This window comes from Pseudochaenichthys georgianus, chromosome 14, assembly GCF_902827115.2.
Source record: "Pseudochaenichthys georgianus chromosome 14, fPseGeo1.2, whole genome shotgun sequence".
NCBI lineage: Eukaryota > Metazoa > Chordata > Actinopteri > Perciformes > Channichthyidae > Pseudochaenichthys > Pseudochaenichthys georgianus.
In genome coordinates this window covers 14,641,697-14,669,344 of record NC_047516.1, presented here as the reverse complement: position 1 = coordinate 14,669,344, position 27,648 = coordinate 14,641,697, and the positions used below count along the sequence as shown (strand labels likewise).

The 27,648-nt window shown below is 41.0% G+C and overlaps 3 protein-coding genes and 1 non-coding gene across 6 annotated transcripts; 2 read left to right on the top strand and 2 right to left on the bottom strand.

Moving 5' to 3' along the window:
• Window positions 1–733: 733 nt before the first annotated feature.
• On the top strand, window positions 734–13,513 carry dpp3 (dipeptidyl-peptidase 3). Of its 3 annotated transcripts, XM_034098969.2 has the most exons (20): window positions 1,201–1,272; window positions 1,389–1,514; window positions 2,413–2,571; window positions 2,659–2,803; window positions 2,942–3,031; window positions 3,206–3,343; window positions 3,570–3,644; window positions 3,857–3,947; window positions 4,209–4,339; window positions 4,689–4,819; window positions 5,021–5,079; window positions 5,387–5,581; window positions 5,701–5,813; window positions 5,905–5,997; window positions 8,562–8,624; window positions 8,712–8,836; window positions 9,428–9,548; window positions 9,930–10,109; window positions 11,815–11,977; window positions 12,657–13,513. In XM_034098969.2, the coding sequence occupies exons 3-20, from the start codon at window positions 2,447–2,449 to the stop codon at window positions 12,797–12,799; spliced, it is 2,181 nt and encodes a 726-aa protein (XP_033954860.1). In that variant the 5' UTR covers window positions 1,201–1,272; window positions 1,389–1,514; window positions 2,413–2,446; the 3' UTR covers window positions 12,800–13,513. The 3 variants fall into 3 exon arrangements, with proteins under 3 accessions (XP_033954859.1, XP_033954861.1, XP_033954860.1); XM_034098968.2 differs by lacking the exons at window positions 1,201–1,272; window positions 1,389–1,514 and adding an exon at window positions 734–997; XM_034098970.1 differs by lacking the exon at window positions 1,389–1,514 and having other exon boundaries at window positions 1,170–1,272.
• On the bottom strand, window positions 889–970 carry trnas-gcu (transfer RNA serine (anticodon GCU)). The gene has a single exon. It is a non-coding gene; the product is annotated as a tRNA-Ser (tRNA).
• A 71-nt stretch (window positions 13,514–13,584) lies between the features above and the next one.
• LOC117458472 (ras and Rab interactor 2-like) lies at window positions 13,585–17,348 on the bottom strand. Its single transcript, XM_034098971.2, has 6 exons — window positions 17,218–17,348; window positions 16,317–16,517; window positions 16,107–16,227; window positions 15,600–15,672; window positions 15,382–15,473; window positions 13,585–15,111 (listed from the first exon to the last, which is right to left on the bottom strand). The coding sequence occupies exons 2-6, from the start codon at window positions 16,515–16,517 to the stop codon at window positions 13,910–13,912; spliced, it is 1,689 nt and encodes a 562-aa protein (XP_033954862.1). The 5' UTR covers window positions 17,218–17,348; the 3' UTR covers window positions 13,585–13,909.
• A 1,070-nt stretch (window positions 17,349–18,418) lies between these two features.
• rbm14a (RNA binding motif protein 14a) lies at window positions 18,419–27,350 on the top strand. The gene is given in 11 exon segments (XM_071205350.1): window positions 18,419–18,425; window positions 18,512–18,552; window positions 18,555–18,596; window positions 18,599–18,633; window positions 19,687–19,866; window positions 20,145–20,329; window positions 22,178–22,360; window positions 22,470–22,576; window positions 22,785–23,066; window positions 23,168–23,385; window positions 23,920–27,350. Coding segments are annotated over 11 exon segments (1,701 nt in total). The 3' UTR covers window positions 24,341–27,350.
• Window positions 27,351–27,648: the final 298 nt, after the last annotated feature.

The following is a 27,648-nucleotide window of genomic DNA, read 5'->3' as shown; positions in this document are numbered from 1 at the left end:
AAGAAATATGTACTATATAATGTGATCAATAATTATTTAAAACAAACTACGTATAACTACCACGAGTAAATGTAAAATGTAAGGAGTTTCAAAATAAAAGTCCTTTGAAATCTCATATTGAAATCTCATATTTGAGCTATCAGCCCTGTGTTTAGATAAGAATAAAACGAAATCTCTCCCTGATCCAAGACTCATCTCATGGCAGGGTGATAGAAGGACACCCCATCTACTCACCCAGAAAAAATCAGGACATTCTGATGTGGAGTTTCAAATTAAAAGACATTTGAAATCCCATATATGAGCTATTAGCCCTGTGTTTAGATAAGAATAAAACGAAATATCTCCCTGATCGAAGACTCATCTCACTGCAGGGTGATAGAAGGACACCCCGTCTACTCACCCAGAAAGAATCAGGACATTCTGATGTGGAGTTTCAAAATAAAAGACCTTTGAAATCCCATATATGAGCTATCAGCCCCGTGTTTAGATAAGAATAAAACGAAATCTCTCCCTGATCCAAGACTCATCTCACTGCAGGGTGATAGAAGGACACCCCATCTACTCACCCAGAAAATATCAGGACATTCTGATGTTTTGATGTCCACATCAGAATGTCCTGATTTTTTCTGGGTGAGTAGTTTCTGGTTCAGACGTCACATGTCACGTGATTTGAAGCAGTTGCTGCTTCTGAAGTCACATGTCACGTGATTTGAAGCAAGCTTCGAAGCACTGCTTCTATGAAATAGGAAGTCCAGGCTTGAAGTTCCGTTCGAAGCTTCAGTGTCAAACTGTCATCACTATCACTCTCCACATGCTAACTATTACCGTTGAGCACCATGTATCGGACCCCGAAGATGCTAAGATGTCTTCGATTATGGAAAAGGACTCCGACGAGGATGGGATTCGAACCCACGCGTGCAGAGCACAATGGATTAGCAGTCCATCGCCTTAACCACTCGGCCACCTCGTCCTGTAGCACTCTATCTATGCCATTACGGTAATTATTCACACCAGTATGTGTATTTTCTCAGTTTCTTGCGCTTGTTTTAAGACGTTGCCCTATTGTGTTATTTACGGTTATTCTTGGTTAGAAAATGCATGAAGCGCAACAAAAATCCGTCTCAGTTACTTTGTGATTGGTTAGTTATTCCATCAATCACATTGTACAACTTGTGATTGGACGAGGGGCGGGTCTTATGTTGAATGAACACAGGAAGTGTCAGTGTGATACAGCGTGAGACTGCAATTTGACGTTTGCTGGAGCTATTGAAGGTAACAAGATGTTCAATTTGTATCCATCTTTAAACCCATTGAAATGTACTAAATAGCAGCTTATAGTACTTAGAAATTAGTCTGATAATCTTTGCGATTTACTGGTTTTCTTGCAGAAGTTTTGGCAGCGTGTTTAAATGCTCAAAGTACTCAGCAGCCGGTTTAGCATCGAGCTATGAGCTAACGGTAACGTTGATGTGGATAATTTGCAGTAGCCTGAAGACCAAACGTATATGAAAAAGGTACTAACATGTGGTTGTGTTGCCCAGGGGGCTCATTTTGAATGGGCCGTAAAAGATGTGTGGCTTTTAGTTTTAACGCTTCACTTCATGAATACGTTAATTGAAAGTGAAAGAGAAAACTAGCTTCAATAAGTATGACTCCTCTTGAATTACTGAGCCGGTTCAATATAAAAGGTCAAGATTCAAATCCTCTGCTGCTGAAACTTTTCTGTAATTTGAATAAACTTTATCTTCGTCCACATGACTTGAACTTTGGATTTACTTTTATATACCACTTTATTCACTGCACGTTATACCCTTTGTCTCTTCTGAAATGTCTGATAAAACAGAATTAGATGTTTAATCATTATAACATTGAGGAGGAACTAAATGGTGAATCATTTTGATAATACATTGACAATGACTTTGACTGTGATGGTCAATTGGTCATTCATGACATTTGGTAGGCAAAACAATTGTCCATACCATATGAATTGATACGGAAAATAACCATAAGTGGTATTGCAGGCCTTTTTTACATATCACCTTATACAGTATCGCATAGATTGACTTTAATAAAGTATACCATCACTGATCATCTTTTCACAAAAATCCTACTTTGCAAAAGAAAGCTGCAGATGTAATACTGTAAAAAGCTGGTTTCCAGTGATATCTTAACCTGCTGTAAGCTTAGACAGGTGTGCAAATACTTCCCGAAGCTCTTAGTTATTTAGAATGGAAAAAGCCAATGTGGTCGGTTCTAACTAATAATTCTGCTTCATCCCATGCTCCACTCAATAATACCCTCTTTCTCTCATCTCATTTCTTTTTTCTACCTTTCCTTCTCATCCCATTTAAACTTCCTGACTTCCTCTTCGCCATTCTTTTCTTTTTCTCCCCTTCCCCTCTCCTCATTCAGTTTTTCGTCATCAGTGTCAAACCTCAGATTAAAGATGGTGGACTCCCAGTACTACCTCCCAAATGACATTGGCGTCTCTGCTCTAGACTGCACTGAGGCCTTTCGTCTGCTTTCAAATAAGGAGAAGATGTACTCCCACTACCTGTCACGTGCCGCCTGGTATGTTACCTATCCCAGGATGTAGCAAGTTGAAGTCAATCACCAATAAATTAAGAAATTTCTCACCAAAAACATTTGCTGTCTTAGGTATGGAGGTCTGGCAGTGCTTCTGCAGACATCCCCAGAGTCGGCAAAAATCTTTGTCTTGCTGCAGAAGATCTTCAGGAAGCAGACGCCTGCACAGCTGGAACAGGTCGCCACGGCAGCTGGACTCAGCCCTGAGGAGTACCAGGTACACAGTCCTGTTTGGCGGTTTCAGATTCTGTCTTCTTGACACACCCACGTACAAATGCAAACATGTGTTAAGATCATTATGTTGTACACAGGATGACAAATATGTTTTTGTATTTTTTTTATGTTTGCTATTAAGGCGTTCTTGGTATATGCAGCTGGTCTGTATGCCAACATGGGAAACTACAAGTCTTTTGGAGACACCAAGTTCATCCCGAATCTACCCAAGGTAAACATCCACTTCAGCTGCTTTGAACACTAACAGGGTTTGGACACAAAAAAGAGTAATTCCCGTACAATCAAATGCAGTCAGATACAATGCCTCTTATTAATATGACCTCAAGAATTTTCACTGAGTTTTATCAACACCTGTCAAACTGCTGTATGTGCTGTGTTCACGCAGGACAAGCTGAAAGCTCTAGTGAAGGCCAGCCAGGCGTTCCAGGATCAGCCCGCTGAGATGGAGGCTCTGTGGGACAGCTGCTCGTGTCTCCTCTTCTCCCTGGAAGACAGACAGAAGCAGCTGGGGCTGGGCGACAAGGTGGGATCTTGCATCATTTAATGCCTGCGTTGGTCAATCATGTTGTTCGGACTGGAACATTTGGCAATGGTTTTTAGTTTGGCCTCTTTCAGTTGTCTGCTAAAATTGCGTATTGACCTTAAGAAAGCCATTGAGCCAAAAACTTCCGGTGTGGTTCTTCAGGCGACCCACTGCGACCCGTATGTGAAAACGCATAAAGCTCACAAAGTATTTTTCTTTTCTTCAGGGAATTACCACCTACTTCTCAGGAAACTGCTCTCTGGAGGATGCTGAGCTGGCTCAGAAGTTTCTTGACTCGAAAGTAAGCAATATTATTATCTCCATCATTTTATGTTGTAATAATCTAACCCTTCTTTTATTATGTAACCCATTCTGTTTTTGAGACCTGTCTGTTGTGTTTTTCTTAATATTCATTAACCACTGACCTCTGTTTTGATTGTGTATCCTGTATAAATAGTTTTTAGGCTCCTCCCTAGTCTGATTCTTAGCTGTGTTTTTGTGTTTTATCTCTAGAAACTGTCGGCTTACAACACCCGCCTGTTTAAGAGGGAAAAGGAAGGAAAAGCCTGCTATGAGGTGCGCCTGGCCTCAGCTGTGCAGAAAGGTCAGTCTAACATGGGAACCAGGATAAGATTGAATTATTTTTAGAACATTTCTCAATAATATTGCACTAGTGACAGATTTGTCATGCAGAATGTAATGCGTATCACATGTTCATGTGAGCTACAGACACATCACACTTGTGAACTCAAACCCGTCATAATACCCAAGAAATTGACTTTGAGAGATTTTTCATGTTACTAATGTTGTTAAAGATGCTATGCAGTCAGTATTAAACAAAGAAATGTCATTTTCTGCTTTACAGACTGCGCAGTGGAGGGAGAATGTGAGACAAGCTGCGGCAGCTTCAACTTTGAAGACAAAGAATTCACTGTGAAGAGAGGAGACTATGCTCCTCTCATGGAGAAGGTCTCCTTTTACCTCCAAAAAGCACAGGTGAGAAGCAGGGATACGCTTTGATGTTGATGGGCAGGCTCTATTTTTTCAACAGGAACAAAGTTGCCAATATATGAAGTTGATAGAGCTATATACATTTTGATTTGGTGTTAGACATAAAACATGTTTTTGTTGAGATTAATTTAATGTCGGTAAGACTCCTGAAAATAAAAAAGATAGGAGCATAATGACAAACATGGCAAAATTAAATCTTAAGTTACATTTCAAAAAGCATAACAATAATAGGAAAAAGAGGTACGAATGCACAAATAAATATCTTAATAACTGAATGTGTCGATAACAAAACCACTTATGAAATTCTTCTTCTGTTTACAAATAATTACCATAGGCCTATGCTGCCAATGAGAACCAGAGGAAGATGCTCGAAGAGTACGCTCGCAGCTTCACTTTAGGCTCAGTGGACGCCCATAAAGAAGGCTCCCGCTACTGGATCAAAGACAAGGGACCAATTGTCGAGAGGTGAGGAAGCCCACCGTACCACAGTTACATCAAATGAACAAAAAAAGAACCTTTTTGCTTGTGTTGACAAACCGTGCTTACCTTAATAGCTATCTACGTTTTTTAAAGATCTGTTGCTTTCTCAAGTCATGCTGCACTTGTGTTATTGTAGCTAAACCTCACATTCTCTGCTCCTTATTCTTCATTTCCCTCCTCTCTCAGTTATATAGGTTTCATAGAGAGCTACAGAGACCCATTCGGCTCCAGGGGAGAGTTTGAAGGTAAATACAATGGTGATCAGGAACAATGATTAACAAGTGTATTGTCATCCAAACCTTGATCATGTGTTAGAGCTTCTTTAAAGCAACTACTAGTATTAGCTGGATCTTTTACTGTAACTCCAGTACATAAGTTAATATAGTTTCATCCTAGCAGTGATTGCATTAATTTTTAAATGAACAAACTGTAAAGAAGGATGTTCAACACTTGGAATGACACAATATTGTAGTATTTGTTAGGCTTAGTGTTCTGATGATATACCCCTCTTTTTAATCACTTCCTAACTTCATGATTGTGTGGCCCCCTTAGGTTTCATTGCTGTTGTGAACAAGGCGATGAGCGAGCGCTTTGCCAAACTGGTGAGCTCCGCAGAAGTCCTGCTCCCTGAGCTGCCTTGGCCGAAGGAGTTTGAGAAAGACACTTTCCTCAAACCCGACTTCACCTCTCTGGATGTCCTCACCTTCGCTGGCAGCGGAATACCCGCCGGTATCAACATCCCCAACTGTAAGTACACTGAGACATAGTTTACACTACACATAATGTCAAATAACACAGTTCAGTTAGTTTAAAATGTTGTGTTCTGTCATGCTGCATTATACTTAAAACAATGTTTTTGTTTGCAGACGATGACATCAGACAGTCAGAGGGATTTAAAAACGTGTCTCTAGGCAACGTGCTTTCTGTAGCCTATGCTACTCAAAAAGAAAAACTCACCTTCCTGCAGGAGGAGGACAAGGTAACACACACACCTGATTCTCTCACACACTATCTCCTGTGTCTCTCACACACTCCCTAATAAGGCATACTCGTGTGTGTTTTTGCATTAGGATTTGTTCATCAAGTGGAAAGGCCCATCCTTCGAGGTGCAGGTTGGACTTCATGAGCTGCTGGGCCATGGCAGTGGCAAGCTGTTAGTCCAGGTCAGTCAACATATTGAAGCTTTCTCATTTCTCTAAATCCCCTCCCCGACTCCTATCCGCGTGTCTTAGGAGATGCGAGCTGAGGAGTCGAGGAGGGGAACCGAGGAGAGAGGAGGGGAAGCAGCAGGCGGTTAGATAAATGAGAACTCCTCTCCTCTGAGCAGTCATTTTAAAGAGACGTCCATTAATGATGACAGGAGGCACAGCAGCCCTCTGTCTGATGGACAGATGTGTTCATGACGACTTATATATTTACTTGAATTAATTGACAGTGCGGTATAATGAGACAATAACAGGCTACAGATGAGGACAGATACACACACATATATATGTTTATATAAATATTAGGGCTGTCAAACGATTACAATTTTTAATCAGATTAATCACAGCTTAAAAATTAATTAATCATGATTAATCACCATTCGAACTATGTCCAAAATATGCCATTTCTTTATGTATATTGTTGTGGGAATGAAAAGATAAATGAAAGAAGGCGGATATATCCATTTAACATACAGTATGTTTATTATAACATTTTTCTGTGTGTCAAAATGAAAGACAGCCCACACACCTATCAATCATCAAACCGTGGGGTCTTAATTCATTACGTGATGATTTCTATCAACGGGGGAGTACTTCAGGAAAGTCGACAGGGGGGGGGGCTAGTGGAGTACTTCGTGACCACAGAGCGTGAACGTTGTGATCAGCTGTTTTAGCGCAGTTCTCCAGTGAAGGGGGGGGGGGGGAGTCTCCTTCCGCAGCCGGTTGGCGTAGTTTTGGCACAATTCCGTTGTACAGACAGACGTTAACAGCAGCCCTGTCTGTGCACACGGAGACCGACTCTGTCGTCCGGTGATCTAACCACCTTCTGGAAATGCTTCACAAGTATGTAGGTTCGCAAATGCGCTTTGTGACACAAGTGACGGTACGCATTTCAGATTACGCACATAACCTGCGTACCAGTTATGTGCACCCCTGTACTACAGCAAAAGTATTCTCCGTCAGGACTTCCTGCAACAACACCACGTCGTTATCTTGATTCTGATTGGCCAGAAGACATTATCAAAGATGTTCTATTGAGAAGACGATCACTACGTGACAAAAGTTTTCAAAACCGTGGCTACTGAAATCAATCTTACTAACTGCCGTCTGTGCAATTTACTCCGCGAGTTGGCAGACTTTATTTTGCTTACTTTAACATTATTTTTCATGGTGGGGCTAAGCCATTTCTTGGTATGGGTGTAGCCTACCCCAGCCATACCCTGGCGCTGCCACTGGTGGGATGTATGGGGCGGGCCATTCTGCACATGCGTTAAATGCGCTAAATATTTTAACGCAATTAATTCAAAAAATGAATTACCACCGTTAACGCGATAATTTTGACAGCATTAATAAATATATACAATTTCAGAATCAAACAAGTGTGAGAGCACTCTCATAATAACTAGGGATGCACGATATTGGTTTTTTGAAACCGATAACTTACTGCTTCTCAAGACCGATAATAAAAAAAAATGTACGCCACTAATTATTTTAACGCGATTAACGCATGTGTATTTTTTTTTCCTTGGCCGCCCCGTAGTTTCAGAGCATCGAGTTTAAAATACCATCTACAAGCTGATGCTGACAGCCCCGCTCCTGCTGCCCGCTTCCTAAACCACTAATACCACAGTACTGGCAAAACGGGAGGAGCCGAGTGAAAAACAAGCGCCCCTCATCCCAATCCACCGACACCGCAGTATTTTTTTCTTTTTTTTTACCCAAAAAATACATTTTATATTATCGGGGCTATCGGGATGATGTCATAATTCCTAATATCGGACCGATAATTATCGTGCATCCCTAATAATAACACAATCAGAGACTGGATATATCCTCCCCCCTCTCTCTGGTCGCTGAAATGGGGAATTGAAATTACGGGCCATAAGTTTTATTTCAAAGTATTAAAAGTAAGCATAGGGCACCAAACCAACCGAGACCTGTCTGTCTGCCGTATCCACACACACACACACACACACACACACACACACACACACACACACACACACACACACACACACACACACACACACACACACACACAGTACAACACGCACCTACACACTTCTGCTTTCTGCACGGACCTCACAGCTGTTCTCACTGTAAACATCGCGTCACGATGAAAGCAATTAGTCAAATAATATCCAGGAGATGCACGCAGAGCTGTCATTGGTTGAGATAAGTTCGACCGTGCGTCACGACTCTTTTATAATCCACTGTTGCCGGAAATACATCTCCGGAGGATCCGCGGAGGAACCATCAGTGTATCCTCGATTATAGCTCCTCCAGAGAGCCTCCTCGATGATCGATCCTCGGTCCTCAATGTGCATTTAGAGAAATTAAATGTCCTTCAACATGGCGCGCTGAAATCTATTTCCGGGTCACTACCGGAGGACCAAGGAGTCGAGGAGGGGAAATTAGAGAAATGAGAAAGCTTCATTGACTTCTCCTGATAAAATGGTTACTTTACTGGCATCGCTTTGGAGAATCATCAGTGGGGAAATGAACTCCATCTCTTCCCACAGGATGACGAGGGCAAATTCAACTTTGACAAGAGTAAGGTGACCAACCCAGAGACTGGAGAGCCGGTGAGTGTGCTTGTTAATTTTTTTTTTTTAACTGTTCATTTTGCAAAAAGAGACAAAGTAACTGAAGGTGTGGGTGTATCTTTTCAGGTTACCAGTTGGTATCGTGGCAGTGAGACGTGGGACAGTAAATTCTCCACCATTGCTTCCTCTTATGAAGAATGCCGTGCCGAGTGTGTGGGACTCTACCTGTGTCTCATCAAGAAAGTGCTCAGGTATATATCATGTTCTGCTTGTAATCTAAACTCATTGTGTTTTACTTTCATGGTTTGATTTCAGTTTAAAAGCAGGCAAATGAAATATAGTAACTGGACGCTGATATAAGCTACTAAAGGAACTCTTTCGATCTACATTCGATAGTTAGAAATTCACCATTTAAGATTGTATACTCACAAATTGTTGTAGCCACTAAATTCTCTAAATCCCCAAGTGTCGTGAGCTGGAAAACATTTTGTAATTTTAAGAACAGTTATTTAATAACATTTAACAGAGTTTTCAAGTTTGTCGTATCTTTGACTTGCTCTGTACAAGGGCTGCAATGCTATTTCTACCACACACAAAATCACACACTTCATTGATTACACATTCGTTCAAATAAAAAACTGAGTTCTTTTATTTGAATGAATTACTGGTTTGAATGAATGTTAACGTTATTATATTGTCTTTTTTGTACTTTTGTTTTGTTTACCTTGTACGGCGACCTTGACCTTGTAAGGCGCCTTTTTATATATAAAATGTAGTATTATTATAATATAAAGCTGAGGGAGGTCAGTATGCTTACCATTGCCTCTCTTTGTGTGTTCCAGTATCTTTGGCAATGAGGGCCAGGATGCGGAGGACGTGGTGTACATCAACTGGCTGAGCATGGTCCGAGCTGGACTGTTGGGCCTGGAGTTCTACACACCTGAGAGCAAGAGCTGGAGACAGGTAATCCGTCTTTACACACACACACACACACACACACACTCTCTCTCTCTCTCTCACTCTCACTCTCACACTCACACTCACACTCACACTCACACTCACTCTTTACTTGGACTTATTTGCAGCCCGGTATATTCAATCCTGGCTTTGTACATACTTTACTTTGATTTATATACAACTTCAGGGACACATAAATTTGGGGGAACAGTGTTTATAAGAGAAGTCATCATACAGACTATTAGGCATGTGTTTCTTACAACCTGACTGGCTCCGCTGTCTGTGTTGTTTTATATAATGCAGCTTACACTAAGGCTGTCTCTGTTTATATGAGTGTCGGGACATGTATACAGTTTTGGTCACACGTATGCGTCTGTGTGTCTGAAGGCTCACATGCAGGCCCGTTTCGTGATCCTGCGCGTCCTGCTGGAGGCGGGGGAGGGGCTGGTGGGCCTGGAGGAGCTGACAGGGCCAGACGGCCAGCCCGACGCTCAGATCACACTGGACAGGAGCAAGATCCACACTGTGGGCAAGGACGCCATCCACAGGTTCCTCTGCAAACTGCAGGTAAACATACTGTATCCACACTTCTGGCATGCTAATAATGCCCAGACAGCAGATCCTATGTAACAAGTCCAACAAATAAAAATGCTATGAACAATATGCTGTAGATCAGTGGTCACCGACCGGTCGATCGTGAGTGTGGAGCGGGTAGATCGCGACGACCGTTAAAAAAAAAAAAGTAACAAAAGAAAGAAAAATAATAATGTTTGAAAAATACGTTTTTAGATGTAAACCTATCATCCACCACCCCGTTAGCAGGTGCCACTTGATTGACGTATATTTGAGACACCTAAATAATATAATACATTAACCGTGCTTTACGTGAACCTCATCATGACACGAGAGGACGGCAGGACTGCAATTTCCCGTGTTCAGTGAATGCAACAGAGGCAAGTCACCAGACCAATCAGAGAGTTGCATGGAAATACACGTGTACTTGTGTCATTTAAGCTCGGCTCTGTGTGTGTGTGGCAATAGCGCATTTAGCGTGAGAGGGAGAGAGGGACCGGTGCTAGCGTGGACCGTGATGTTAGCATCTGGTTAGCTAGCTGCACTAACGGACATAAGGAGCTGTTTCCACAACAAGCTGGAGGAGAGTCCTCCCCTGTCAGACTGAGGGGCTCAGGTGAGCTAAAGGACACTCTTGAGTGTTTAGAACGGTTTTCTCACAAATTATTCAAAAGATTATTTCTGCGGCACACCTTCATATGATCATTATAGTTATACAAACAATAAGAGAATAAATGAAAAACAGGTATGAAAACAAGAATACAGTTTAAAAGGGGAGTGATTTGTAAAATATCCAAAAAGAAAATCTGTTTACAGTTCTGTTTCATATGGGTGCTGAGAGAGGTATCCATAGATCTCTTCATGTTGCTCTCAAAGTGCACCAGATTGATGCTTTCAACTTCAATATTTTAAAAAAAATCTTCCCGGGGGGGACCCCCCTAGAGGAGGTGAGGACCTAGAGGAGGTGAGGTCCGCCCCCACTCATACAAAATAGCACTTTACCCCTGCCTATATGCCGTGAGCTGATTATGGAGCCTTCATTGTAACAGTAATTCAGATGCAATTAGCCTATATAAAAGGCCTCAAATTGGAAGCACTGTCTGGGCTGTCTTTTTCACTCAATTCTGTAATAGGTAGATCTCGCCTTTCACCTAGGCCGAGGTCGGTGATCTTGGGCTTAAAAAGGTTGGTGACCACTACTGTAGATACATTGTGGTGATACACTATTGATGTATTAAAAATGTGCATTTGCAAAAGACAAATATAATTGCAATGCATTAAAGTACACTCCTCTATGGGCCTATTGGAGGTCAAAACTTCACATGGTAGAATATGAAAATAAATCAGAAATAAGTTGAAAAACATAAAATAATTTAATATTTATCAAAAGTTATAAAATAAGTTCAATATGTTTTAGACTGTTGATCGGAAAGAACAACCAATAATTAGATTTGGTTTTCTGGAAATTGTTATTAATTTGTTTATTTTATTTATTTGTTCTATAGACCAATCAATAACTGGTTATATCAGAAAGAAATCTGCAAATGAATGAATAATGGAAAAAAAATAAAAAATGTGACTCCTTTAGTAAAATATAAATTCAATTTCTCAAAAACAACTTGCACTTATCAAATAAGCAACGTATCACATTTGATGACTCAGTTGATTTCCCCCTCCTCTAAATCCAACCGTTTTGTAGGTGCTAAAGGCAACAGCCGATGTGGAAGGGGGCCGTGCTCTCTATGACGGATACTCCACGGTCAGCGAAGGCGGTCCTCACAACTTCATGCGCCTCCGGGAGACGGTCCTGCTGAGGAAGGAAGCTCGTAAGATGTTTGTCCAGGCCAACACCAACATCAATGGTAAGCACCTGCATCCCTGCCTGTAAGGGGGCTCTCTTGTGTTCGTTAACTGAGATGCACACATACAAACACTTCAGACTGTCATTTCATTTGACTGAAACCTGGTTGACAAAACAGGAAGTGATCTCCAAAACAGATGTAATATTTAACCCTGTCAGTAAGTGTGCTCTTTAACATGCATGGATTGTACTCTTACTTAAAAACAAATTTGTGAAAATTACACAAGTGAGTTTTAAGACATTTCTGTAGAATAGTTTGTGAAAGAGGTACGAAGTGGCCTGAATTCCCTTGTTTGTTAGTTTTGAATTAAGTTTAGATTTGCACTACTTCATTCATGTTTTGTTTTTTTATTGGTGAAATACAGTGACAAAAAAAGTGACATGTAAACAGACGACATAAATAAGGAAGCCATGATGGACAGACATGCAATCCATAACATGACAGAGCAGTTACAGTGATGTGTGATCAATAAGTAGAGATTATATCGATTCATTAATACTAGATGATAAGCCGTGGTAACCAATTAACACGATCGACAACGTTAAAAAGACATTGAAAATTGCAATTAAAAATACATATTCTGTTCAAAATGTTGTGGAATTGTAAATGCAGCAAACCAATTTTAGACCCTTGAAAGAGTTGTGTGTATTTAGATGGTGTTTGACTGTGTGGTTTCCAGGGGACAGCGTAGAGCTGAAGGAGTACGAAGGCAGCGCGGCAGGTTTGATCTGCTCCTTCACTGAGCGTTTCCAAGACGACGCCGAGAAGCTGGAGGCCGACCTTCTGGCCCTGTGCAAAAAAGACTTCCCCTGCTGGTGTTGATGGATGGTCTGCTTCTTGAGCTTCAATAATACCAACTGTAATCCATTTTTTTATGTATTGTATGTAAGCGCAATTTGAATCCTAATGGATGTCAAGCTAATTGGAAGACGCTTCTGAAGTGAACAAATTAAAGCTTCATAATATACACTAAAGCCATAGGACAAGAACATATCTGCCAAAGACAACATCCACAGTTTCTAGCCATGACTCAGTCTCAGACCCAATGTCAGGTGCTTCCTTTGAATATATGTGTATATATGTGTATATATGTGTGTGTATATATATATATATATATGATCAAATACACATAAGAGCTGATACAACACCATCACTCTTTTTTATGCATTTAGGACACATTTTTCTTATCAGAAGTATTGTGAGCTGTCTATTAAACCAATGCTGCCTAACAATAAACATGTTCCTGGGAATAGATGTTTATGCAAGTGGCTGGAGGTAGGTTGCACTTTCTAAATGGCAAGGTTAAAATTGGGTTGAATTGTTTTTTTGTCCAGCCTTGCTGTTGACAATTTCAAAGGTATTCACTGTTAAATTACAGATTAATGTTGACTTGACTGCAAAATCATTTTTTTTTATATGGTACCCGGTTGGTCATTGTGGATTACTTGAGTGTATAAAATATTGCTGTGTTTAGAAGGCCTAAAAAATGTGGAAATGTCGTGTTGAATCTGCACAAATAAAATGTGTTGGATATGATGGTTCGTTGTATTTGTTTCATTAGAACCATCAGAACTGATTTCATTTTTATCAAAGTCTAACCACGTCCTTTAAAAAAAAGAAACCGTTGATGCAAACAGATCAAATTCATTTAATGTTTATGAATTACCTAACGCAAGGTCTGGAATAAAGCGTCATGTCTGAAATCTCTTCAGAAAATAGTGATATCAGGAAATAAATGGCTTCCTTTGGAGTAGGAAATCAGTCAAACAAATTGGTATGCTTTAGAAAATGTTAGAGCACAATTATGTATACATAACTTCCAGTTAAAACATGTATAACTACAGGGGTCATCAAGTCTTATTCACTCAAAAACATTTAATTTTACGTGGTGCTTATGTTATATAATCGTTAAAAGTCTAAAATATTTGTTTGCTAGAGGCTTGTTCCATTTTCCTGTTTGGGGGGTAAGTGAGGTGGAGTCTCTGCTGCCCCCTCGAGACTGGTGGAGGAACTGCAACTGTCTGTGTCATTTAGAGAAGCCGCTTTCATCTGTAAAACCAGACCCTTTCCCTCGTCCATCTTTTTGTGCTGTTCCTGATTTGTCTCATCTTCATCCACATTTTCACCTGCCTCCCCCTCCTCTGCTTTTCTCTCTAGTTTTTGCTGATGAAGTCTTAAAATAGTAGCAGGTATATGATAGGCCTCCGCCAGCTGAGGGAAGGAGTTTGAGGGAGAGACTTTAGGGGAAAGAGATGGGGACTGGTAAGGTGAAAGAGAGGGTGAAGCGCTGGGTGAGTCATAGGGAGAGATTGAGAAGGGAGCCTTGGGAGAAAGAGATGGGAATTGATAAGGTGAGAGGGAGGGAGAAGCCCCGGGATATTCATAAAGCGAGAAGGACGAAGATGCTTTTCGGGGAAGTGGAGGCACCATTGGATTGGATGGGGAGAGGTAGGGTGATAGTGATGGAGAATGAGAGAAATTGATCATTGGAGACGGCTGCATGTAGTCTGAGTCTTCTGGAAGATTCTCTATCACCATTGGTAGTTGAGCTGTGACTCCATCTTCACTTTGGTCTGGTTCCACCTGTGTTTGGCCCTGCTGAGGGGCATCCTGACTCGGTTTCTCTTGTAAAAGTGATCCATTGGGATCTGCCATACCTTGTGTGTGTTTCTGGGCTTTACATTTTCGTTTGGTTTTGGGCATTAGAGGTGGTGGAGGTGGACGGGCGAGCGGGGGCGACAGCAGGGTCGACGACTCTGTGGAAATCCGAATTTTGAGGCTGCGTTTCAACATGCGCCGTCTACACAAAGCATTCTGGGACTGCAGGAAAAGGGGGTTGACGAAACAGAGAGCGCCCTGGCCAGAGCCGTAGTCCAGCTCTACGGGGCTGCGAGTCGTGATTGGACAGAACTCATGGAACAGCGTGGGATTGGATACTGATTGTTTGCTGGCGCTGTCTGGTTTAGTGTTGGTCTTGTCTGAGTCGGGCTGGAGAGCTGCATCAGGCTGAGCTGCAGAGGCTGTCTGAGGGGCCGCAGCAGGAGGGACAGGGGTCCCAGGGTCCTCTTTCACCTTCTTCTGGGGCTTAGGGGCCTCTCGTGGCCCTCTGACATTTAGGTGGGAGTTCCAGAATTCTATAAAATAATATATATTTATTGTCATTATAGTTTTTTGGTTTAATTGCTTTGCGCATATACTTAAACATATATATATATATATATATTCCCGACACTCAGTGTGCTCATTTGTCCGGACAAAAGGACAAATGGTATGTTTATTAATGCTTTAGTTCATGTTTGTTACCCAGCTGCTTTGAGGAAATTATAATATTGTGTGCAGTATGTGTATTTGATTCTGATATTGCAAGAAATGCTGAAAGGAAACAAGTAGTTGTGTTCACCAACCTATTCCCATATGGGAGATGGACTCCAGCTCTTTGTGGGATGATGCTTTTGCAATTGCTTCTGGAAGCTCCAGAGGAAAGCGTAATACATCTCTGATACACAGATAGTACATCATATTTATTAAACATTGTTGCAGGACAATAAATATTGACAGAGACCAACGCACAGATGAAATGAGGAATACAAGGAAAAAGAGAACGAGGAAGACAAAATGTTACCTGCTGACACAGTAGAAGGAAACGAGTCTTGGGAGATCTGGAAAGCTGATGCCTGAAGTCTCCAGAGACAGAGCTGAGAGGAACATTTAAGGGGATTTTTAGAGGGGCAGAACATTATTTGAATGTAGCCATGTGTAAATACTGCATAACAATGAAGAAAAACTGTGTTAAAGGATCCAACTTGAAGCCTTTCAATTTGATTTATCATATTTTCAATGTATTATTGAGTTCCTGAATTCCTGCGACTTGCAGGAGGCTAGGCCTAGTTAAATACAACAATTTAAATTCTCCATTTTCACTTTTGTAACTGTGAACATGTGTAAATACATAAGTCCTTCTTTAACCAGAGCAAAGTAGTATCTTATTTCATGCAATAATAAAACGATACATGACAACTAGCTTATTCAACCCGAAACATTCTTGACATTTTAGCATACAGGTGAACTACTAAATTGTGTTCCAAAGAAGGGCCCCAGTCTTGACGGCTTTGTGGTTGGGGTGACCTACTATTACTGGAGTCTTGCTGCCTGATGCCAAACTGCTGGACGAAGGATGGCACACTATCATCCGTCAGGCGGACGCACAGCACGTTTCTTTGGGAAGTTCGAGACGTGCGCACCAGGAAGGTCTGCAGGAAAACACAAGTGCATGCAAATGGTGAGTGTGTATGTGGGCACATGGTGTATTTCTGTGGTTTTAAGTGCATGTAGCACTGACCCCAGGGGGCTCCCTCTGCAGTATGTGCAAAGCGGTAGCAGGGTTGATGGACAGCTGAAACCACACAGGAACTGTGAGAAGGAGCCGGTCCAGAACACTGATGCTTTTCAAAGAGGCCCTTCCTCTTTGAAGGGCCAATAACTTGCCCTCCGAATGTTGAGCAGGCTCCGGGAAATCATACAGCGGTTCTTCTTGTGCCATCTAAACACACACAAAAAAAGAACACCCATGGGTATTAATTGTCCTGAATGTGGGAATATGCACCCACACGTGTATGCATGGTGGTTATATTATCTCTCCCTGTGGCTCACATTCACAATGGGAAGATGGGTGGTATGCCTTCACACACACACACACACACACACACACACACACACACACACACACACACACACACACACACACACACACACACACACACACACACACACACACACACACACACACACACACACACACACACACACACACGTAATAAATCTGCCTGGATTTGGACAGCAAGTCCAGACTTGGTGAAGTTCGGCAGTTTAGACAGAGCTTAAATAAAACAGGGAGCTACATGAAACAAACTTTTAAAATATACACACACAAATGCCAATGACGACGTAACATACAATATCTTTAAACATTTGTTTTTAGAGTAGCAGGGATATTGTTGGTTGAAGAGAATACCTCAGGAGGTAGTCTATCATTTGCGTTTTGTTTCACTATTCAAGTCTCACCCCATGCAGCCTACATGTTAACATCTGTCTAGATCCGCAGCACACATTCCTGTGAAACGGCAGATTTCCTCTCAAAACTGTGATTTACAAACAGTCTTCCGGCTTCACCTATAATTGCACAACTTGTGTGTGGCTTCTAGAGTGTAATTTTAATATCGCCAAGCTCGGTTTTTTTTTACCTCGTTTCCCCGATCGTTATTCTCATTCGCTCCGGATCCAATTTATGTTGGCATGCTGGTTTTATTCTTCCATTCCATTGACTTCACTACGGTGAAAACATCTCTTCCACTTTGGCCTGTCATGACGTGTGTTCTTCTCAGATGCGGAGATGTCTCTCTCCGGCTCCTCCTCCCCTCCCACCTGATCACACCTGGAAACATGGTCAACAACATGTGACCATGCATGAATGGGCCACAGCTACACTCACGTGCACGAGGCTGTATTATAGACTGTATTATAGACTTAGGCACAAGGAAGTATTTATAGACTAGCAGGAGTTTCATTAAGGTGAAAACCTACTAATAATCATTTGTAAAAATAACTTAGTACAAGTAGCAAATATCATATTGTAGAAAAACAAGTCATGCATTCTCAATGTTAATTAAGTAAAATAACACACTATATTACCATTAAATTATATTTAAAGTAAAGATAATCATTATGCAAAATGTTAAGCTTCATTACAATATTGGATAGAGTTTGACTGTGGTTGAATAACTTTGCATAGGGTATAATTATGTATTAAACACAATTGAATTACATTTGTTTGCCTATTTGTTTAGGTAGCCTATTGTGTGTTAGGGTTAGGGTTAGGGTTAGGATGACCCTATATGACAAATCAAGCCTTTGAATCAAGGTTGCAGTTACTTAAAGATTTGGCTTTATGTTAGTTGACTTGTGAATTCCTCTTTTGGGATCCCTTTATCAATTTCAATTCAATTCAATAGCTTTATTAGCATGACCATATACAGTATTGCCAAAGCTCTATGCAACATCTATACAAAAATACACACAAATAAACAGTTATAAACAAACTGCTAAGAACATTTATTTTGTTTTGACAAGGAATACAGATTAATTTAATTCATAATACAAAATAGAATATGATAAGATACGATGTAAGACCTGGTGTATCTGCTCATTCCGATTCCCTCAAACTGTGGCAGGCAGAGACAAACTGTCCTGCAACAATGCAGCTCTCTTTATATTCCCCGAGAAGTATTTTTATTTTTTCATTTTCATTTTTAAATATTTGAGGATGCTTATGATTGAGTTTTGAGAAGAATTGTTTCCGTATAGGTTCAAAAGTTGGGCATTGTGTGATGAAGTGCTGCTCTCTCCACAGCAGTTCCTCCACATTTATCATTACGATTGTACCCAATGAACTGTAACCTATTTAATATTTTACTTAAGTACAGTACTTGAGTTAATGGTATTATAGTCTTAAATAAGTAGTTTTACTTCTAGGCTAAGGCTTCATCTCCATCTTGCGCAAACCTGATGAAACTGCGCCCTAATGGCTGCAAGCGCACCTAAAGAAACCGGAGCCGGAAGTGACGTATAAAATATCGGTTAGAGCTCCAGCGCCGCGTTGGGTAAGAATTCTGTTTTTAATGCTATGCTAGCATAATTATGAAAATGTAAAATGTAAGACGCACAATGATTAATGGTATTTAAAAGACTTTACGATGGATCAGACCGATGATTAAGCTCTAGCTTAGACAATCGGTTTCAATCACTATGATAGAATCACTACGTTAGCATTAGCTAGCTTAGCGTAACTACATCGCCAATGTTTGCTTTTCACAAAATGGCCGTGTCCGTAGTTCTTAGCAAACTGTTGGTCTTGTACAGAAGCTTACATCTTACAATAAAACCAATTATGGGTATTTATTGTAACATAAGCTGTGTTATCGAACAGAACAACTATACCGAAATATTTTAACCTAATTGGAGGAGATTTCACCGCAGCTTTATTAGCCTAACGTTTGTTAATATTAACCGGTAAGCTAACGTCAATTAGCTATTTACCAGATTGCACCACAGTAAATCAGAGCTAGCCGAATTTGGCAGTATCACTGCCATAATTAACTTAACTATGATCAAAATGCAATACTGCTGTTGAGATTCACTAAGCCTTAGTGGTGTAAAGTAAATGCATTTACACAGTAGACTACTTGTATTCAATTATAGTACTTTACTTGAGTATTTACATGATTTGCTACTTTGAACTTCTACCCCACTACAATTTAGAGGTTAATCATATACTTTTACTCCACAACATTTATGTTGTATCTTAAGTTACTTTGCAAATGTTGATTTAATTATTATTGCATCAGTAATTTTAATCAAAACGTACTATATAATTGTCTTGAATGGGCCAATCTGCATAATGATTACTTTCACTGTTGATACTTTGTGTATGTTGCTATGATGCTAATACTTTTGTACTTTGACTTTTGAGTAACCTTTCTAATGCAGAACTTTTACTAGAGACAGAGTATTCCCATACTGTGGTATTACTACTTTTACTTAGGTACAAGATATGAGTACTTCTTTCACCTCTACTAAGCCTGAACAATTACTGCTACCCTAAGTATCACATTTAACCAAAGCCTGTTGTTGTGTTATTATTTTGTTTCTTACAGATGCCTGGTTGATACAGAGATGAGCGGTGACAATGTGAAGTTGTTTGTGGGGAACCTTCCTTTAGATGCAACTCACGACGAGCTGACCAAGCTTTTTTCTCCGTTTGGAGAGATCAACACCTGCTCTTTGCTCAGACAGTATGCCTTTGTTACCCTGAAGGGAGAGGGGGCAGCAGACAGGTATTTAACTTTTCATTACCACTACTAGATATAAGTCAATAAATGCTACTTTAGAAATGCTCTTGCGTGGTCCAGGGTATAAAAAAAAAAGTGAATAATTGTTACGGTAAGTATAGACATTGGTTTAAGTAACAATTTGATACATCATTTTTCAAGTAAAGTATAAAATCCTTAGTAATATAATATTAACAACAGGTAAAATGTCTGCAGTAGTACTCTTACTGTCATCGGCTGATCACCTGATGACACAAACATATGACTTTCTCTTATTCTTACAGGGCCATACGAAATCTTGATGGCAAAGAGTACAGGGGGCGGCCCTTGGTGGTCGAGGAGTCACGTGCACGTCCACCCAACTCCACCAAAGTGTTTGTGGGGAACCTCGCTGCAACATGTTCAGCAGATGACCTGCACGGGTTGTTCTCAACCTACGGAAGAGTACTAGACTGTGACAAAGTTAAAGGTGAGTTACAGTGCATATCACTAATACTGCAGGGGTATTCCAGTGTGCGAAAAAGTACACGTCCCACCGTCCGGGACGTGTTATTTACAATATCGGACAAGTAGATCCTTCAATTGACTTGTCCGGCGGACAAGTGACGCTTTTCGGCCTGATTTATTGACAAATTATTGATACATTCAGTTTACAAAAGACAGAACTCATTCGCAAATTGTACGTGCCCGCCATTGTTCGTTTAGAAATGTTAGTTTCGGTTCTGCTTGTCGATTCCTAATGAAATGCATCTCGCCGCTTTCTGTACAGTTAGACGGGGGCGGGGCGGAGCGGGGTGGGAACAAATAACAATTGTCCGGTACCGGGATTAATAAGAGTTGTGAGGACAGGAGGCGAGGCCGAGCCCCGCGGACCGCAGCTCTCTCTATGCTCCGTATCAGCTGATCGTTGCGCGGTGCAGCTCAGCGTCTTTCTCTCTCTTTCTACACACACTCTTTCTGCCCGTTTAACAGCCTAATCTTTGTCAAACTTTCTTATGTTCTTTCTCTAACACATAATGAAGGTTATTAAGCGTTTTAACTCCTATGTTGTTAATATTGCCCGCCATTTCCTTTATGAAGTAGCCTCCCTGTCTGTGTCCTCGCCCTGTCCTCACATTCCCGGACCCCCAGACTCGGAGGAGCACAGGGATGTCAGTATTGTTTATGAAGCAGGGTATAGAAAGTACAATATTGAAATGAAAATACTATTTATTTACTTTTACAAACAGTGAGCAGCTGCAGCATGTGTATTGCAGGCAGCCAACTTGGGGCCCCAAGTGACATTGTGAGATGAGGCCCCCCCCCCCCCCCCAACCGACAGGAGTTAACTTTTTTTTCTTTCTTCGAAACAAAGTAGGCTAATATAATAATATAAATATAATTCCTGTTTATTATTATTATCAACACTTTTTTATGCAGTGAGGTAAATGGTTGTATGTCGTTCAGTATGCGTTTACAGGTGAATACGTCTGCATTTCCTGCCAAATACTATTCTCAAAAAGATTAAAATATAATTAATGCAAATAAACAACTTCTATTAATAATAGCGGCCCTGATTGCAGGACATGTGTAAGCGTGCAAGCGTCTTTGAGTTGTAGAAAAGCGCTAGGCCTCTAGGCTATACATCTAATGTGTCATTATTATTATTATTATTATTATATGTCCTATGTGTTGGACATGTGTGGTTGGACTCTGTCTCACAGGCAGGTTGCAGTGTAACATCAGAGGAGACTGGGCCAACTGTACATTCTCAAACTGCACCACTTAGAACTAACTAAACAATGCAGAGATTATTTTTATATAATTGTATTCAATAACCGAAAGAAATTAAACAGTATGAAGTGATTTGTAAATAGGAATACAGATTTTACTTAATGTTTTCATAAATATATTTTTCTCCCAGTTTGTCATGGGACTTATTTTTACCCTCTCAAAGAACCGGAATCGAGAAACAAAAATAACCGGAATCGAAAAGCAGAACCGGAATCGTTAAAATCCAAACGATACCCAACCCTATGTGTGATGCATTAAAAGCTTACCGCTCACTTACGTTAGCGGTGTCGTAAAAACCGTGGGAAAATGTAAAATACGATGGCGAAGAAGAAGATTCCAGTGGCCCCACATTTTTGTCCATTCTGGACAAGTGAAAAATGTATTCGGACAAGTAAATTGCCAAACTCACTTGTCCATGGACAAGTACTCTGTAAAAACTTTTTCTCACACTGTATTCATGAAACGCTTGAGCAATGTTGTAGAAGAAGAATTTGTTATGTTTTCTAATGCTACCTGACCGCCCTGCTCTGTGTATTCTCTACAGCCAGATTATGCTCAAATGTTGGCTATGCATTTGTGCACATGGAGAGGAAGGAGGAGGCGCTGGTAGCTATTGAAGGACTCAACGGGACCAATTACAAGGGCCGTCAGTTGGCTGTAGAACTGTCCAAAGCCCAACCTTTGATCAACCAGCTTGCAATGGCTGGAAATAACCACGGTGGATCAGGTAGAGATGAAAGATCCATTTGTTTTCAAGTGTTTTGCATACATTGAAATGCTGAAAACATCCCATATCCTCTTGTCCTCTCATCTTTTGTGCTCCCTTTTCCTTGCAGGAAGGGACGGTCTTCTTCCACGACCGCCTCCATCACTAGAGCACCACCAGAGTCAAGCAGCTGTTCTAGCAGCAGCTGCAGCAGCCGCAGCTGGACTCCCAATACAAGTACGTTTATTCTCAAGCAGAGAAACCTCTCTCAAAAACATAACACTTATGACCTCTGAAAACTGCCCTCAAGGTCTTAAATAGATTCAACTTGATCAACAATCGACATTTTTCATTATTGTTGTGTTTTTTGTTTAGATAAATTAGGTTTAAGTACATTTTTAATGCTTTATTTTTAATTGTTGACCGTTTTCATATTTTTTTGCAGGTTCAACAAAGTGTCCATAACTCATTCTACAACACCACAACCTTTGACCCCACCTACGCTGCCTTGAAGGGCATTACCAGCGCTAACGGTGCAGATGGGGTCATCTATGATGCTCTTGCCAGCCAGGTATATGGAACTGTTGCGGACCAGGTGTACAAAGATATGTCCAATCACAATTCTGCTGCCGTAGCCCCTGTTACAGAAGCAGACTCACAGAACGGGCCAGACCCCACAACGCTTTTCGAGGCAGCGAGAGCAAAGTTCTTTCAGGAGGGACAGAAGGTATATTTACATTTATTTGAGAACAAAGTAAAATCTTCTTCTCTGTATATATCTTTGTGTTGTACCTTTACAGTTTCATGAATATTCTGTTTTTAATATAGGTTCTGGCAGAGCAGCAGATAGGGAGAAAGGGAGCAGAGAATGAGCGGGACCGCAGCCCAATCAGAGGGAATCGAGCCCCCCTTCTCCCAGACCCCGTCCCTGGTTCCTTCGGTCAGATACGACAGAAGCGCCGCGCCCTGCTGCCGACTCCCCCCGGAGCCCCTGAAGAGTCCCCGGCTGCCACCAACACCGCTGAAGGGTCAGATCCTGTAGCTAGGTACCCATAACACATTTTGATAAAGGAATGAGGCAGAAGAAACATTTGCATAAATAATCCTGCTTCTACGTGCATGTACAATAACTACAATAGTTAAGTAATAAAAAAATAAAAGTGTCAACATTATTGGATAGTGCACATCCTCCCTATCAATACAGTATAGATAGAGCTGGTGGATTTGTGCTGGTGAAGAAACTAAAGCTGATAAATTATTTAATTTGGACTATATAGCCTTGTTTTAAATGCAAAACATTTAGCAAATGTATCACAATTCAAACTATGTTACCTCTCTTTCTAAAGAAGAGTTTGAAAATATAAATTATGGCTCTCAGTGCAGTAAAACAATAATGGTGGGCAGGAAAAAAAGCTAAAAACAAACCGGGTTTGTAGAATCGTACCAAGTGCAAAGGCCTTTACAAAAACATAAAAACATGCATTCTGTCTTTTATTAATTTGATGATGGGAGTTTTGTCTAACTTTTTTATTTTCTCCTTTGTTCTTCTTCCTTCTCACCTTTTTAACTATAAACTACAGGTCGTACGAAGAGTACTACCAGCAACTGCATCAGTACCAACAGTATCAGCAGTACCAGCAGCAGCAACAGTACCAGTACCTCCAGTATGCCTACACCAACCCTCCTCCTCCTCCACCACCTCCACCGGCCACCACACAGGCCTCCACCACAGCCCCTGCACCCCCAGGGACGTACTCTGCGCCCCCAACGTACGCGGCACCGGGGGCCTACCCACCGCCGGGAACATATGACGCGTCGGGAGGTTATGCTGCCCCCCCAGGGAGCTATGACGCGTCTGGAGGCTACGGCCCACCGGGAGCTTACGCTGCAGCGGGAAGCTACTCCACATCCACACCGTATGAGCAGACAGCCGCACACGGGCAACCCATGCCCCAGCGCCATGATTACCCTTACCACACGCCAGAACCCCCTTATCGATAGTCCCACTCCCATACACTCCTTCCACACTGCAGATGTGTGTGTGTGTGTGCGTGTGTGTGTGTGTGTGTGTGTGTGTGTGTGTGTGTGCATGTGTATCTACATAAGGGACAGTTTAAAAAGGAAAATCAGAGAGGGAGCAAGGTTGTAATTCGGATCTAAAGCATTTTCTCCATCGTTTCTCTAGTCGGTCTGTCAGTTGATTGGTTGTGTGGTTAACTTACAGAGGGACAGCTTATATTTGAACACTGCCAAGCGATCGGGTTGTGTGAGATGCTATAGAGGCACAGTTGGTTTCTTGTTGGATGTTTAAGAAGCTTAAGCGTTTCACGGGACAAAGTGGAGTGGAGTCCAGGGTAGATCTCGTTGGAGAAGCTTTTTTGTTTTTACAGAATCGAGGCCTTTTAATATAATTTACACACAAATGTACACCAAAAAGGGGCAGTCCATAAGCCATGCAAAGTCATAGTTTCAAGTAGGGAAAACACTGATAAATTGTTATGGAGAATGTTTGTCTTTAGTTTCAGGCTGGTTTCACAGTAAGTACAGGTCTAGTGCTCGTCAAGCAATCCCAAGTAAAGATGTTGAATTTTTTATTTTAGGTCATGGAAATCTTCATAAATATCCACAACTCTTAAATTGACAAATGAAATTGATTGTTCAGAAGTCACTAAGAGTCTTGTGCAACCCTTGATGATTTTGTGATTGCATTTAGCCCGCTGGCATTGAAAGTCTTCTTGAGGCTTGGAGTGTGTGCTGAGAGGTTACAGATTACATTTGCAGTCAACACAGGCCTTCCTTTTTAATTGGCACAGTTTGCCTGACTTAAGATAAATATAACCACTCCAGTTATTCTTGTGAAGCTTTGTAGGTACAAGAGATGGCAAAGTTTGACCCTGACTTTGACAACTACAAGATAATTTTTTTTGGATGTAACAATTTCAGCGATTGACATCACCTGGGTGTTCTCTTGGATAGGTTTTCCACAGTTTAGGCCTAGCCCAGGCTTTTTAGAAGTCTACACACCCTCAGGAGTTAAATACATGTATCCTGTCAGGGTTTGACACCAAAACATTGGAATATAATATCTTTCTAGTCCTTAACATTATTCAGGTAATACTCAGTTAAACCCACACACGAGGCGTTGTGTTCAGTACATATTTAAATTTGTAAAGGCCAGAATTACAGCAAGCTTTGATTGGCTGATGATGGATATGAGCATTATCAATTCTATAATTCCTGATTGGTTTATAACTTTTAATGTTATTAACTTTTTTTCCAATATCATCAGCTTGGTAGTTTTCATACATATAAATTCACAATTTGGTACTTTTGTAAATACATACAACTTTGTTTTAAGTGGAAGGGGTAAAGCCAACTAGCATTTGGTTGATTGGTAAGAATATTGACTATTTATATTTGAGATAAAATGATTGTATTTCTAAACCAGTTGGAATAGTGAATAGAGGTGGTGAAGGAAGACCGCTGAGTTGTGTTAGTCTGTTAAAAAGGACTGAAACCATTACGGTTATCCGATTACAGTCCTGATTGGTATTCGACCATTGTGGCTTGTGAGTGTATAACTAATTGCGCTCCAAGATCAGACATTGCATACAATTAGAAATGATTTGATACTCCTATAATGCGTTGTCATGTTGCTGAAGTGAATCGTGTGGGTTATTGACAGTGGACAGTGTTGGTGCTGCAGGTAAACACAAGGGTTGTGTTGGATTTAGTAAAGGCCACTGATTTTACTGAGCAGCAGTGAGAAGGGGCCGCTTCCCTTTCCCTTTCCCCCTTCTGATCTCACCAGAAACACACACCTCATTTTGAAACTAGGAGTACTGGCTTTCTCTGCATTCTTACCGCACTACACAACTTCACACTTGTATTTAGATGCATTTAAAATGGGTTCATAGCATTTTACTCATGTAAAGCAGGCCACACGTGCAAATGATACTAATGCACACCTGTTTGCAGCTGTATGTCATGTGACTTAGAGTAGAACGGTTTGTGATTGTACCACACACTCATTTCTTTATCGCCACCTGACTTGGTAGTGCTGTGTTAGGTTTAAGTGACACATAGCCTCTCTAAATTTCCACATAATTCCACCAATCTCCATGTGAACTGTTAGTTGCATGCCTTGTTGTTGCTGCTGCTCCAGCCACCTTCTTCCTCTTGCTGATTATTGCAGCTAGAGTGGGAGGGAGCCAAACTGAGCCCTTGCCCCGGACGTACGCCACACGCAGCTGTAGCGTGGGATGGGAAAAACAGCAGCGTTAGGCCTGAAACTGCTGTGGACGATGGGGTGTCCCCCCACTAAGGTAAACACTCAGACCACACACTCCTGTCCCTCCCCAAAAACACACAAACACACAGAAACATCTTTGTCCATACTTCTTTTACCTTGCCTGTCTTCAGGGAGTTTTGTTTGTCAGGATTTCAGATTTTTGGAAATGGATCTCCCCCATCCTTTTTTAATAGGAGATTACCTTTTTTCCTGCTTTTGATATCCCTGATCATATCACTGCTTTAGGATACTATGCTCATACATTCCTGCTCCCGACATACTGACCGCTCACACACAGCAGATTCGGAGGACACGTTAACCATCTTTTAGTCTAAATCTGAAGCAGGCATGTCGTCAGTACATCCTGAATATAACAGCCTGTCATTGAACTACCAGGCAATCACAGCCAGAGCTGGACGTGGGACATTTAGGTAGGATGGGTTGTTTTTGTAAATGTGCCCCTGCGGCCACTTTGGGGTCAAGTGCCTTGCGTAAGAGCACATAGGTAAGCCCTTCATTTCAGAGTTGAATAACCTGGCTCAGGATCGGTTGCTGGTTCAACGCTCAACTCCCCCCTCTCCCCTAAAACAACGATTTTTGATGCCACATTCAACTTGTATGAATGACAATGAACACAGATATTATCATTTTGTTTTAAATTACATTTTGTCCTTATGTTCTTGGAAATGTTTAATTATCAATAAATACATTTGAACTGAATTGTAGCCTCTCCGTGTGAATATTTAATGGTTTAGTGCGTGATTACCAGCTTATTCAAGTATTTTAACTTTAAGTGTTTGTTGAATAGTCACCAAATAACTATAAGAGCTCAGCATCAGATGACGTTTTATTCCATTTTCTTCCAAAAACATCAACCTATGCTTTTAAAATAAAAAACAATAATTTGATAACAATCCAAACTTGTTGGTAATTCAATCACTTAGATATACAAAAAGAAAAAGAGAAGAAATTCAAGAAATGGAACCTCCTTCCCTGCTAAGGACATTTTCATGGACAC